The sequence below is a fragment of the Durio zibethinus genome, chromosome 5 (genome assembly GCF_047325235.1).
Source record: "Durio zibethinus cultivar Kanyao isolate XHJ-2024 chromosome 5, ASM4732523v1, whole genome shotgun sequence".
Lineage (NCBI taxonomy): Eukaryota > Viridiplantae > Streptophyta > Magnoliopsida > Malvales > Malvaceae > Durio > Durio zibethinus.
Window position 1 is genome coordinate 4,557,406 of NC_143166.1, and position 13,014 is coordinate 4,570,419.

At 34.8% G+C, this 13,014-nt stretch overlaps 1 protein-coding gene across 2 annotated transcripts; it reads right to left on the reverse strand.

Moving 5' to 3' along the window:
- Positions 1–2: 2 nt before the first annotated feature.
- On the reverse strand, positions 3–10,323 carry LOC111283025 (uncharacterized). 2 transcript variants are annotated; one of them, XM_022871375.2, is made up of 12 exons: positions 7,571–10,323; positions 6,932–7,476; positions 6,710–6,817; positions 6,518–6,618; positions 6,337–6,427; positions 6,137–6,247; positions 5,987–6,052; positions 3,421–3,480; positions 2,769–3,326; positions 2,057–2,176; positions 610–729; positions 3–511 (listed from the first exon to the last, which is right to left on the reverse strand). In XM_022871375.2, exons 1-12 carry the CDS (start codon positions 9,582–9,584, stop codon positions 446–448), a joined length of 3,960 nt encoding a protein of 1,319 aa, XP_022727110.1. In that variant the 5' UTR covers positions 9,585–10,323; the 3' UTR covers positions 3–445. The 2 variants fall into 2 exon arrangements, with proteins under 2 accessions (XP_022727110.1, XP_089616842.1); XM_089760716.1 differs by lacking the exons at positions 2,769–3,326; positions 3,421–3,480.
- Positions 10,324–13,014: the final 2,691 nt, after the last annotated feature.

The window sequence follows — 13,014 nt, forward strand, 5'->3', positions numbered from 1 at the left end:
AGTTGTGACTGAAAGACAACCAAAGCAAGCGATTGTTGTCCTTTATTAATCATCTCATGATATCATACAAAAATTTGCTTTTAACAGAGCAAAGTTCCAGGTATGTTTGGGATATATTTGTAGACATTTTACTCTCTAATTTGAACCAGGAGGGCTGGAAGATGTGGCATTCCCACACTGCAGGAACAAACAGAACAGGAATCCAATACTTACAAGACAAAACACTCACTATTCCTGCGCTGCACTTTATGAGGGCTTCCTCATTCAAAACTAGAGTGGGGAGGAGTTCCTCCCATCCATGTAATTAACATCAAAATTTGAACTGTACAGTAATGTGGATATTGAACGAACATACTGTCAAGCCAAGCCTCAGAAATTTACAACCGACCGCCCTCGGAAGCTCTGTTCTTATAGAAGGCAACAGCTCAAATCTATTCAATCATGATCATGGTATTTTGAAAAGGATCTTCAGTCTTTGAACCAACTTCCACTCATCAAGGGTCAGATCATCCTAAAGAATTTGAAGTTAGTTATACAATCTAAGCTGATAAAAATCTGACAGAAACTAACAATTGGGCAGGGGGAAAAAGAACAATGATATTAACTTACCCTATAATTAGCTTTGAGAACATCAATTGACCTCCTAGAAATATGACTAACAAGCTCATCATCAAGCTCAAAATGCCTTCCATACATTTTCTGTTGCTCCTCAGGATTGGATCCAACTATCTGCAACAAGACAAACAAAAAGCACTCATTAAGCCCAAGCTGAAGTAATTGTCATCTTGGCATACCTCTCAACAAGTCTTTTATCTTCTCCTTTCCATCATCCTATGTACCCAACATTCACCCCAATTTTTTTTTCTTTTTTTTTTTTGGATTTGAAGAGGAGGGGGAGGACTAATGAAAAATGTCATATTATTGATGTCTAACAATGAGATTTTCTTTCTTCCAAATACCCAAAGAGACTTCAAATCATCTAAGTAGTGATTTAGTACTCGAGTATTGCTTCAAAGCAAGCATCCATGAGCTGAACAAGGTAACTTCTGAGAGAATCAAAATTCTGGGACAAAAGACTTGGGAGTTTGGAATGTGTTAACCAAGGGAGCTTGAAAAGCCTTCTTGCAATGACAAAGGTTTCATTGAAGCTGTGTAGCTCACATTTGTTGTTTACCTTTTACATCTTTTTATGAACCAGTTGTATCAAAATGCAAGAGTCATTTCAAACTATCGATGTCTACCTTGCAGGGAAGAAAACACTCAAAACAAATATTTAACATTGTACTTATTTTTCATTCAAAAAAAAAATTGTACTTATTTTTATTGACATCCAGATATACTGCTAGGATTAGAGATATCAGACATCTAAATGTTATAGTAAGTTGTTATTAGGTTATAGTGTTTCAATATCCATAGAAACAGATATTCCAAGATTACTAAATTCAACTTTCAGTATCAATAACAATTAGCCTTCGGCCTTTCAAATTCTTTGGAGATCTACAGGTTAGCTCGATTTTGCACCCAAAAAAGTTACTCCTCCAATTCCCTCTAAGAAATTTAGTTTATTGACAAACTAAAATATTAGGTGGCTATAACCCTCCCAACAATACCAGCTGGTGCCACAGTTAATTAAAACTGAATTCAAACTCAAGAATGAGATTATCCTCCAAATGTAGGAGAAATAACTCAGATATATTTTAGAAAATAAATTCTCAATTAAATATTACAATGTTATTACGATTTTATTGTATCATTTCTTATACAACAATAAAAACAACAAACTAAGCCTTATATCCCATAACTCTAGAGTCGATATTATGAAAGGCCAAAGGAATCATGATAGGTAGTAGTTTTGAATTTTCTTACGCCACTCATTTATCATTTCTTATACTAAGAGAGGTGAAACCATGGACAGCATTCATCATTTATATCCAAGGGCATGCAATCAGTCGCATTTTCATCTCATCATATCCACTTGGTTAACTGAATTTTAGGAAATCAAGTCTATTTAAAAGGTAAATAAAATATTTAACATAGTTCAAGGAAAATATCATACCTTAATGGCCACGTTCTGGCCTCTCTTGGCAACACCAACAGGTTTATGGTTATTTTCAATTGAAGCTATCCGACCAATATCAATGAATTCTCTTTGAGGAATACAAATCGGAGTGCCAACCTGCACGACAGAGATAGTATCAGAAAACTGCAAAGCATGATGATGATGATGATAATAATAATAATAATAATACTGAATTTAACAACAAAAGTTCATGTGAATTCCGCTTGTTTAGAACAGCAGCTCCATACTCAAATTCACAATTTAGTAGGATATGCTGCGCCCACCATACAAGTATCCTCAACTAAGAATTGTTTTGTCATGGCTCCTAGGCCCATTAGAAAACATATCACAAGTAGGATTCTGGGGCCAGATTTCATGCTACGCCAAGTAGACATCAGATCTACATCCTAGAATCTGACAATATTTTGGTTATTCCTTCAAACACATACACCTAGGGCTAAAGACTGTTCTCAGTGCGACATCAGATAGGTCAGGTTATATGCTAGAAATGTTCAAGAAACCTAATGATTGAGAAATTTCCTTTGTAAACACTCTAGCTTGATCGCAGGTTCAAGAGTATAGAGATGGTTGAGGAACTTATCCAAAAACATTCTAAAACTTCATGCCATAATTAGCATTAGCTACCAAACTTGCATTGTACGTATTTACTTTCGAAAGCATAAACTAAATGAACTGATAATATATGTACCCTTGCGATGCCTTCAAGGATATCCACCCCCAAGACAATTGGATCCTTTTTGTTGAAAATGCAATTCGGTAAAATCTTCAGAACACAAGGGAAGACTGCTTCATCGGCTGCTTCCTTCTTCCTCTCCTCTTTGAGACCAGTAATATATGCTTTGAATTGGTCAAATAAGTGATAAATAATATCAGCAATAAAAATCCTCACACCCAGTTCATCTGCTAGTTCTCGAGCCTCCGGGGTAACCTTGACATCAAAAGCCAATATGGTAGCATACTCATTTTTCTTCTCAAGCATAACACTGGCCTTCATTACGTCTTTTTTGTGTACAGGGCCTATGCCTATACCACTAACAGGAATATTTACTTCAGGAGTTTTCAAGAATTCCAGCAGTGCTTCCAAAGAGCCAAGGGTAGATGCTTGTACATAAACCCCTTCCCCACTTTTGTCTATCCTACTCATGACTGATTGCATATCTTCCTTGGCTGCCTCTTTGATATCTTCCAAATCATCATCAGGCCCTACAACATAGAGACCAGTGCCAGCAATAGAATGCTCAAGGCCCTAGATAATGATAGAACAGGAGATTAGCTCATAATTCATTTACACAATTATCAGATGTAATAGTGAAGCAAATCTATCACTAAATTTCAATCACCTGTGCAGCAATCTTGATACCCTGTGCTGCTTTGATCTCCTTGTGCTGCATATATGTTCCCTACAATTATCCAAACAAAAATTCATCATGCTGCACTTTTGTACAGATCAGCGGCCATCAAAAAACAGCAAATATAGCAGTTTTTAAGGGGAGGGGTGCTTCACAAATACAAAAGCTATTCTGTGAAATCACACAAACGTTCAATGGGTTGAAAATCATTCTGAAGTTTATTCATTAAAGCCATTTGCCAAAATGAATTAAATTAAATCATCAAATACAATTAGTTCTTTAATATATAGAAAGAAATAAGGTCATTTGAAGACCAGAATACAGCAAGAAATTCAGCTACGCAGATTACGATAGATGCCACCGATGAGAAGGCAAATTCTCCTCTACCATTATGAAGAATGTCTAACCACAGGGACTTATGATAATCATTTTACTCCTTCAATCGAATACAACCATTTGTTTCAAGGAAAGGCCACCTCTATCACTTGTCAAAGACCATTGCCTCATTTCTCCAATTGAGCTTTCATTTTCCTTCAAACCTTTCCCCAACCGTTTTTTCTGTCTAGAAACTAAAAACTCCAAATTCTCCTACAACACCTTATTCCCCATATCACTCCATAATTCATTCTTATGCTTCCTACTTTCCCACTTGCTTCTGGTTACACCCTTATCATCTAAATGGAGAATCCAATATTTCTTTCACAAATATGAATGTACTTATGTCACGGGTCGAGACTTAAGCTCTGAACCCACGCGGCTCCGGGACCCAGGCATCTACTCATCCTGCGTCCCAGATCAACCTAACCGCCATGGTTCTACCATTATGAAGAATGTCTAACCACAAGGACTTATGATAATCATTTTACTCCTTCAATCGAATACAACCATTTGTTTCAAGGAAAGGCCACCTCTATCACTTGTCAAAGACCATTGCCTCATTTCTCCAATTGAGCTTTCATTTTCCTTCAAACCTTTTCCCAACCGTTTTTTCTGTCTAGAAACTAAAAACTCCAAATTCTCCTACAACACCTTATTCCCCATATCACTCCATAATTCATTCTTATGCTTCCTACTTTCCCACTTGCTTCCGGTTACACCCTTATCATCTAAATGGAGAATCCAATATTTCTTTCACAAATATGAATGTACTTATGTCACGGGTCGAGACTTAAGCTCCGAACCCGCGCGGCTCCGGGACCCAGGCATCTACTCATCCTGCGTCCCAGATCAACCTAACCGCCATGGTTCATACCCTTGTGAGGTATTGTCCACTTTGGCCCCCCCTGGCCTCACGGTTTTGTCCTACAAAAAGCGCCTCACAAAGAAGAGGTGATATAAACCCTTTTATACCTAGTGACCCTCCTATTATGTTCGATGTGGGATTCAGAACTTCTTCCTTAGGTCCGTGACACTTACACCCAGTGTTGTCAAAGCAAACATTGGCAATAAGGCACGATGGAACTCAACCAAAGACACCCTTGGGCAAGGCACCAGTGATCAAGCACCCCTTTTTGCATCTAAAGACACTTTTTCAAGGCAAAAGGTGCTTCAGTTCCTTAAATTTTAATTAGATATTATTTAGTAGTCAAAAAAGGACAATACCAACTTGCTTTAGAAGAATTTAAAAAAATAAAGGGGTAACAATACTACAAGCATAGCTTTCTGTTGAAAAGTGAAAGTAAAGGAAGCATTGAGCTATCATGCACTGATGACTCTTAATTAATTATAATCAAAATAATGCTTAATCTTAAACAGTAAGGCCATGTAATGAAGCAAACTCTGTAATATCTATAAGAAAATCATGCATTTTAAAGCTTATCAAATATCACATATGGTGTGTAGAATTTTCATTTTAGATATATTTACTATTTTTTAGAATTACTGCTTTATTCCACTCATGCAAACACCATTTTTGTGTCATGCAACTTGGCGATGTAAGGATCCTAGCACCTAAAGAGCACCTTGCAACTTTGACAAGACTAACCTGTCCTTTGTGGTCCATAAGGAACTTGTACATCTCCTTTTAAAGTCCTCAATTCCAACAGTAGACTGATAAAGTGCTCAAAAAGATAATAACTGCTTTCTCTCCCTACCCCCTTCAACCCCTTAACTTTGAAAAAAAACCCAATGTCCATCCCTCCCAAAATTTTTGTTCAAATTAGGCCTCATTGAGTAAAAAAATGCAAAAGATTCCAGACTTGTTCCAAAGTTTATCCCCAAAAGATTAGAGTTTTAATAATATAAAACTTATCAGGTAACCAGCTGGTTCAGACTAGAAGAAAGAACTTGCCCATCATCAGTGAATTAATGAATTGATGCACTAAAAATTACAGTTTCCCAAGAATGTCACCTAACCTTATGGTAATATTCATGCATATTCAGAGAAAACAAAAGACATCATCAAATCAAACTAACATCAATAAATGCAATACATAGTGATTCCTATATAAGATAAAATTTTATCACATTTTTAAACATTCATTAGCTGCCATTATAACCTGCATTACCCGCCAGAAAATTTAAAATGATATAAGATATGCCCACCAAAACACCATACCTTCACTCGGAGTTCCTTCATCGGGTGAGGTGTCAATAATGCTCTTATAGTGGTGACAATAGGCCCCTGAAATAGGAAACTAGTATTTGAGAATTTAACATCTAGCAATCTCATAAAATCTTCAGCTAAGTGAGAAGCTTAAGTGCTTGCCTGCAAGCCACAAACCACAATTTGATCTCCTTCATGAAGAACCCCATTAACCAACACTACATCAATAGTTGTCCCAAGGCCTTCAATAACCTTCACCTCCAAGACCGTACACTGGCACAAAATTCAATTTACAAAACGTCTCATGTTGCACAATGATGAAGTGGTGAATTATTTTAAAATAGAGAAGGAACAAAACACACCTGCACTTCATTACTGAATGTAAGCTTTTCAACCATTGTTTTCTGGGTCCATTGTACCAGTAATAATAACAAATCAGGGATGCCTTCTCCACTGCAACATCAATAACTGCAAAATATTAGGCCATTGCCCAAAATACAACTACTAAGTAGATTAGGAACTTGTAGAGCATCCATTACTAACGTGATTGCACTTGTAGGTACAATGCTGAAAGTTTCACCCATTTCCTTATTTTTATAGTACAATTCAGTATTCAACCCTTGCTCCTTGAACTGAGTTATAACCTTATAAATAAAAAAACACACAATTAACAAATTTTCACCAAAATGGGATAAAACATAGAATAGATGAATAAGAAGTTGATATGCATTTTACATGTGTAACTCTCCTATTGAATTCAGCTAGAACATCTCCAGATTGTTTCTTAAGTGCCATTGTTATTGGTGCATTGCGGCGAACTTTCCAGTCATAAAGTCTGTCCACCTACAATTTTTTTAAGAAAAGGAATAAGAAAATAAATAAATAAATAAATAATGCATCAAAGAAAGGGAGAAAAACAACAGTCGATCAAAAGTTGAGACAAAGATCCAGATTGACCTTATTCAATGCAACAATGAACTCAGTGTTCCTCATTTTCAAAAGATTGAGTGATTCTATTGTCTGTGGCTCTAGTCCGTGCATAATGTCAACAACCAAAATGGCAATATCACATAAACCCGATCCCCTTGACCGAAGATTTGTGAAGGATTCGTGACCAGGGGTATCAATTACCAATAAGCCTGGAACCTTCAATTTGGCATCAGCCTTCAATTCCTTTGTTCTCTCCCGTATGTTCTCAGCAGGAAAATATGTTGCACCGATCTGTTGTGTAATACCACCCGCCTCACCTTCCTGAACATTGGTGCCTCGGATGCAATCTAGCAGCTTGGTTTTACCAGTATCAACATGGCCCATAATGCAGCAAATTGGGGATCGGAGGTTTTCTTCACTCTGTTTAGGAACAGAATCTGATCTGGGTGCTTTATTTTGCACAGCAGTATTCTTTTTCATATTATTGTCTGGAGCTTTAAACTGAGGCTGAGATTTATTTGATTGGGAAGCCATTGCTTTCTCGACCGTTGGCTTTGTGACTACAGGAGGGGCTGTGAAACGCAATAAAAAAAATAAAAATTAACCAAGTTAACTAAAATACGGAGGCAACAAAATCCCACAAGCAACGTTGGCAGTGACCGTCACCTGAATTGCGTGAAGCTGGAGGAGCACTCTTTATGTCTTTCTGCACCACAGGCCTAGGCTCAGAATCAGCCTCTTCATCGTCAAAGGCACCCTTAATATTAAGATTAACATCATCCCAGCTCTTTTCATCCCATTCACCATCATCATCATCATCCTCTTCGTCCATTCCATTCCCTTCAGCAGCATCTGCAACTACGGATTTTTCTTCCGTGTTATTTGATTCTGCTTCATCAACCTTGTCATCATCCACAGAATCCACCTCGTCCTTAGTCTCCTGCTCTTCTTGATGTTTTTCCTTTGATTGTACATTTTCCTCGGGCTTAGTAGAAGCAGCACCATTTGCATGATGAGCTGGTTTAGACTTCTTTGTTTGATATATAGGTCGTTTTGTGGGTGCGCCCTCTTTGTCTGCACTAGGCAGAGACATGCCTCCTGCATTGGCCAGTATCTGGTTCCTCATGGCCTCAAGGCGGCGGGCTTCTTCCTTTTGCTTCCCAGTCAATAATTTCCCTTCCTGCTTCTTCTTTAAGAGCTTCTCCTTTTCCCTTTCCTTTTTCCTACGCCTTGCCTCCTCTGCTTGTCGCTCTAGCTCTTCCTGCCTACGTCGCTCTTCCTCTTCCTTCCTCAACCTCTCCTCTTCTTCCCTTTTCTTCCTCTCTTCCGCTTCTTGTCTCCTGGCAAGTGCCTCTTGCATCTCCCTAACATGCTTTGGCAGTTTCTTGTCAGCAGCTTTACTCTTAGCATCTTTCTTTTTGGTATCAGAGGTCCCAATTTTTGTTTCCTCTTGACTTTCTTCCTTAACATCTGCTGCAGCTGAGGCAACAGCGGCAGCAGCTGCCTTCTTCTCCTTTTCCTTTTCCTTCTTCTTTTTCTTCTTCTTTGCTGCGGCAGACTCCACACTTTCTTCCTCACCTTCCTTCTCACCTGTAGCAGCAGGGATAACCGGTTCAGGCTGAACCTGAACTTTCTCCTCCTGGGAAGGAGGTGCTGTGGGTTTTGTTATAGGAGGCCCCTCACCCAGTTCAGCAAGAATTTTATCCAAATCATCCTCCTCTTGTGCAGTCCTTCCACTCTTATTCTTTTTCTTTTTCTTCTTGTTCTTCGAAGTTTCTGCAGCAGCCTCCTCAATCTTGTTGTTAGTTTTAGAGTCATCAGCTTCAATATCACTAGTTCCTAAACTCAGTCGTCCGGGTTCAGCCTCGTCTATAACTTCACTTCGCAGCTCTGTCCCATCATTCAAGACTGCAAAAGCGCTATTGCTTTTCTTCTTGGATGATTTTTTTTTCTTCCCTGAAAAAGAAACCGTCGAAGAATCATTGTAATCATCAAAATCACCAGGGGTTTCAGATACGGAAGCGTCTCTCCCATTTTCCTCATCAAGCAATGCTGCACTAGAGGAATTACCACTCTTCTTAGAAGACTTTGATGACTTCTTTTTCTTATCCAAGAGAGGAAATGAAGGAATATCTTCTTCCTCATCCTCTTTCTCACCCTCTTCGTTATCAAGCTCATCAAGTGCAGCGGCTGCAAACGAACTTCCACCCTTCTTCCCCCCCTTGGACTTCTTCTTTTTCCCTGTAAAAGCTTTAGCAAGCACATCATCATCATCATCCTCAACTTTATTCTCTTCCTTTAAAGAGTCATCAACCACCTCCCCATCATCTTCTTCAGTAGCAATTGCATCAAAAGCAGACCCTCCAAACATATTACCACTCTTCTTAGAAGACTTGGATGACTTCTTTTTCTTATCCGAGAAAGAAAACGAAGGAATATCTTCTTCCTCATCTTTCTTCTCATCCTCTTTCTCACTCGCATCGTCATCAAGTGCAGCCGCAGTAAACCGATTTCCACCCTTCTTTCCCCCCTTGGACTTCTTCTTTTTCCCTCTCGAAGCTTTGGCGGGCACATCATCATCATTCTCCTCCTCAATTCTACGCTTTTCATTTAGGGAATCGTCAACCACCACCCCATCATCGTCATCAGCAAGGGCACCAAAAGCCGATCGTCCAGACATTTTAACACCCTTCCTCTTATTACCCTTTTCCGAACAGTGCCAACTATCAAAGCTTAAACTAAAAAAATTGCAGTTATTCGATCTTTTTTTGTTCAACACAAATAAACCAAAAAAAAAAAAAAACCCGAAAGAAAATCAACACAAATAAATCCAAAAAATTTTTAAAATGAATAAATGATAAAATGCTAACTCGAAATGATGAGTTAGAATGGGTTTCGGGGTGGAAAAAATAATAAAAGGGAGGAGAGATCAGACAGAAAATTAAGGAGACGGTTTTCTGGGAAAAAAAAAAACACAAAGGTAGAAGACGCCAGCGATTGTAGAGAAGCAGATCGGATTGAAAAAAATGGTGTTAGGCAACAGGAAAGGAGGTTTTAAAAAAGAAAATGAAAAGAAGCCACCGAAAATGACGTCAGTGCTGGTGGATCTCGACGGAGGACAGAGGGTTCTAGGATTTTGAAGCACGGGAAGAAAATAAAAGGGAAAAAGAAAGAAACAGGAAGAAGGAAGGGACCGAGCAATCTGGAATGGTAAAAGAAGAGAGGTTTTCCGACGGAAAAACGGCAGCTACAACGTGATATTTGTTGAGTGAATAAATGGCAGAAGCTAAGAGAGAGAATAATAAGAGAGAATCGTTAGGGTTTTCCGTTTATGCTTTTATGAGGTAATCATAAAGGGTGATGCGGATCAGATTTAACCCGACCCGGATCATCCTTGGGTCCCATATAGTTTGTTCAAACCCATTAACTTTTAAATGTTTCAAAGCTAGACATTAAACAATGGAGCATAGGTTCTCTGTCTCATCTTATCTTGTAAACATTATTAATAGATATGATAATATAAAATATGATAGGAAAATATTATATGAAATTAATATAAGAAAATTAGATTAAAATTTTATAAAAATTATATAAATTTAATAAAAATAAAAATAAAATTTATAATTTTATATTAATATAAATTATAATTCATAATTTCTATATAAAATATAATATAAATATATAAATTATTTATATTTTATATAATAAAAATACATAAATTATCGCACATTTTTAATGAAATATATACTTTTTGATTTGTTGTTGTAAGTATACAATATGCGTCAATGGATGAGCTTAGAATTAGGATTCGAGTCTTGTCAAAACCTAAGCTTAATTGGCGTGTGGAAGCTTTTTTCTTTGTAATTGAAAATTCAAACTGGATTATTATTAGGGGAGGATTTCATTTTTCTTTTTTTTTTTTTATACATAAAATAGATAATGAAGGCTACTGTTACATGTTGAAGATAAGTCTCTTATATTAATTTAAATTAAATGATTTAGTGGAAATGCTTGTATTTATAAATTTAATAAGATGTTTTTACTTTTTTTTTAAATATAAAAACAACAATTTAAAAGTAGAAAAGAGACTGCATATGAATATAATAAAATAATTTTATCTGATAAATTTTTTAAAATTAAAATCAAGTTGGGACGAGTTAGTTAAAAAAATTAAAATCATATTGAAGATAGATTTAAAATACTACATTTGGTCTTGAGATATATAATACATATTTTATTATTTATTAAAATTTATATATTATATAAATAAATTTATTATTTCATCTTTTGATTTAAGATATTAATTTAAAAAAATATTATATTGTATATACTTAAGATTAATTTATATTAAAAATAATCTTTTTATCAACATTATACTAAATTAAAATCATTAAATTAATTTTAGATTGAATTGTATAGGATTCATACATATACGTAATGAATTGAAATCTTGTGTAAAAATAATAATTAAATAATTGGTTAAGACAAAATTAAATAAAAGTATTAAAGAATCACATCGGAATTGGGTTGGTATAAATCCATCCCATTGACATCTTTAATTAAATTTATTAAATATCATATTTTAAAAGTGATTATATAAAATAATTGATTTAAATTTCAAATCATAAGATTTGAATCTCAATCATTGGATATCACCTTGAGAGAATTATATGAATCTGAAATATGCTTAAGATTAAATGTTTTTACGATTTACTTTCTATTTATTTATATATTTTTAATTAGCTTATAACTCATACAATGAATGAATTTTATATTTAATTAAATATATGTATACATAAAAATTAGTATTATTTATAAATTTATATCAAAGTCTTTAATATTTATAACATATATAAAATTTATATATCCAATTGACATCTCATAAAAAATTAAACTTTTTAAAAGAAGTTTGACAAAGTCATATATATTTATATCTATCATAAACGATATCTTTAAAAAAAAAGAAAATGATAAAATAAACAAAAGTCTCCTTTGAATTAAATAATTTTTTTTTTAATTTGCACCATCTTTATTACAATAATACTCATTCATCTATTAAGTTTATATCAAATAAAAATAAGTTATATATATGTGAGAGAAACTTTGAATGAATATATTCAAATAGTATAAGTAATTATTTATTTGGGTGTGCATATATTCACATAAATATATATTATTTTAGAAGTTTTAATAATATCTTGGTTTGGAGCTTTGTTTTTAGAGAAGATTTTGAATATTTGTAGAGTTTGTAAAAAATTCTATGTTTAGCGAGTGTTTCTAACTTAGAATATAATACAAAATTATATTCTTACAAAGATTAAATTAAGTAGTTACTATAACTACATAATAACATTAAATTTTAAACAAACATGTGAGAACAAATTTTTTTTTCCTAAAAGCATTATTAAAAATTATTAAAACACTTACATTCTGAACTTCTACAAGTAGATATAAAGTTCTTGGGTATGAATTTGTGGGTTAAGCCTAGCAGCTCCGCTGGTCAAAGTTCCACCTAAACACAGAACATAAGAAGGATTATGTGTTAATAAGGACTTTAAGAAATTTTATAAAGGTAAAAATCATGTTTAAGATATGATTTTTAAAGCAAATATCTTTATCAATTTAGTTTGCAATTCTTTCGGTTTTAATTCAAAATTCAGGTATAATTATCAAATCTATCTTGAAATTTAAATAATTTATGATAGTATAAATTTAAATATTTCAAATTTTAAATTTAAAGATTCGATTTTTTTAATTGTTTAATTTTATATATCATCTTATATGTTAAAAATATAAATTATTCACCCGACAAATCTTATAATGTATTTACGTATTTAATAATATAATATAATATATAATTTTTTTTGTGCTAATAATAGCATACTTTTTTATCCTTCAAGCCCATGTCATTCTCACTTTGGCTCTAAGCCCTTTTCTTGTGAAGGAATGTCGAAGGAAAGATTAAAAAGTTAAAAGCGGTGGAGTTGTGCCTCACAGGAGTTTTGTCACCGACTCTAAACAGAGTTATAACTAACTCTAGGGGCCAAACAATTCAAGTTCAAAGCTATCAATTCAAGTTTAAAGCTAGTGTTGCTGCCTGGGAATATCGG

Coding starts and splice junctions, on each gene's coding strand:
- LOC111283025 (XM_022871375.2), bottom strand. CDS start 9,584: ATGTCTGGACGATCGGCTTTTGGTGCCCTTGCTGATGACGATGATGGG. Junction 6,053..6,136: donor TTGTGGTTTGTGGCTTGCAG/GCAAGCACTTAA, acceptor TTCCTATTTCAG/GGGCCTATTGTCACCACTAT. Junction 3,327..3,420: donor GTATCAAGATTGCTGCACAG/GTGATTGAAATT, acceptor ATCATTATCTAG/GGCCTTGAGCATTCTATTGC.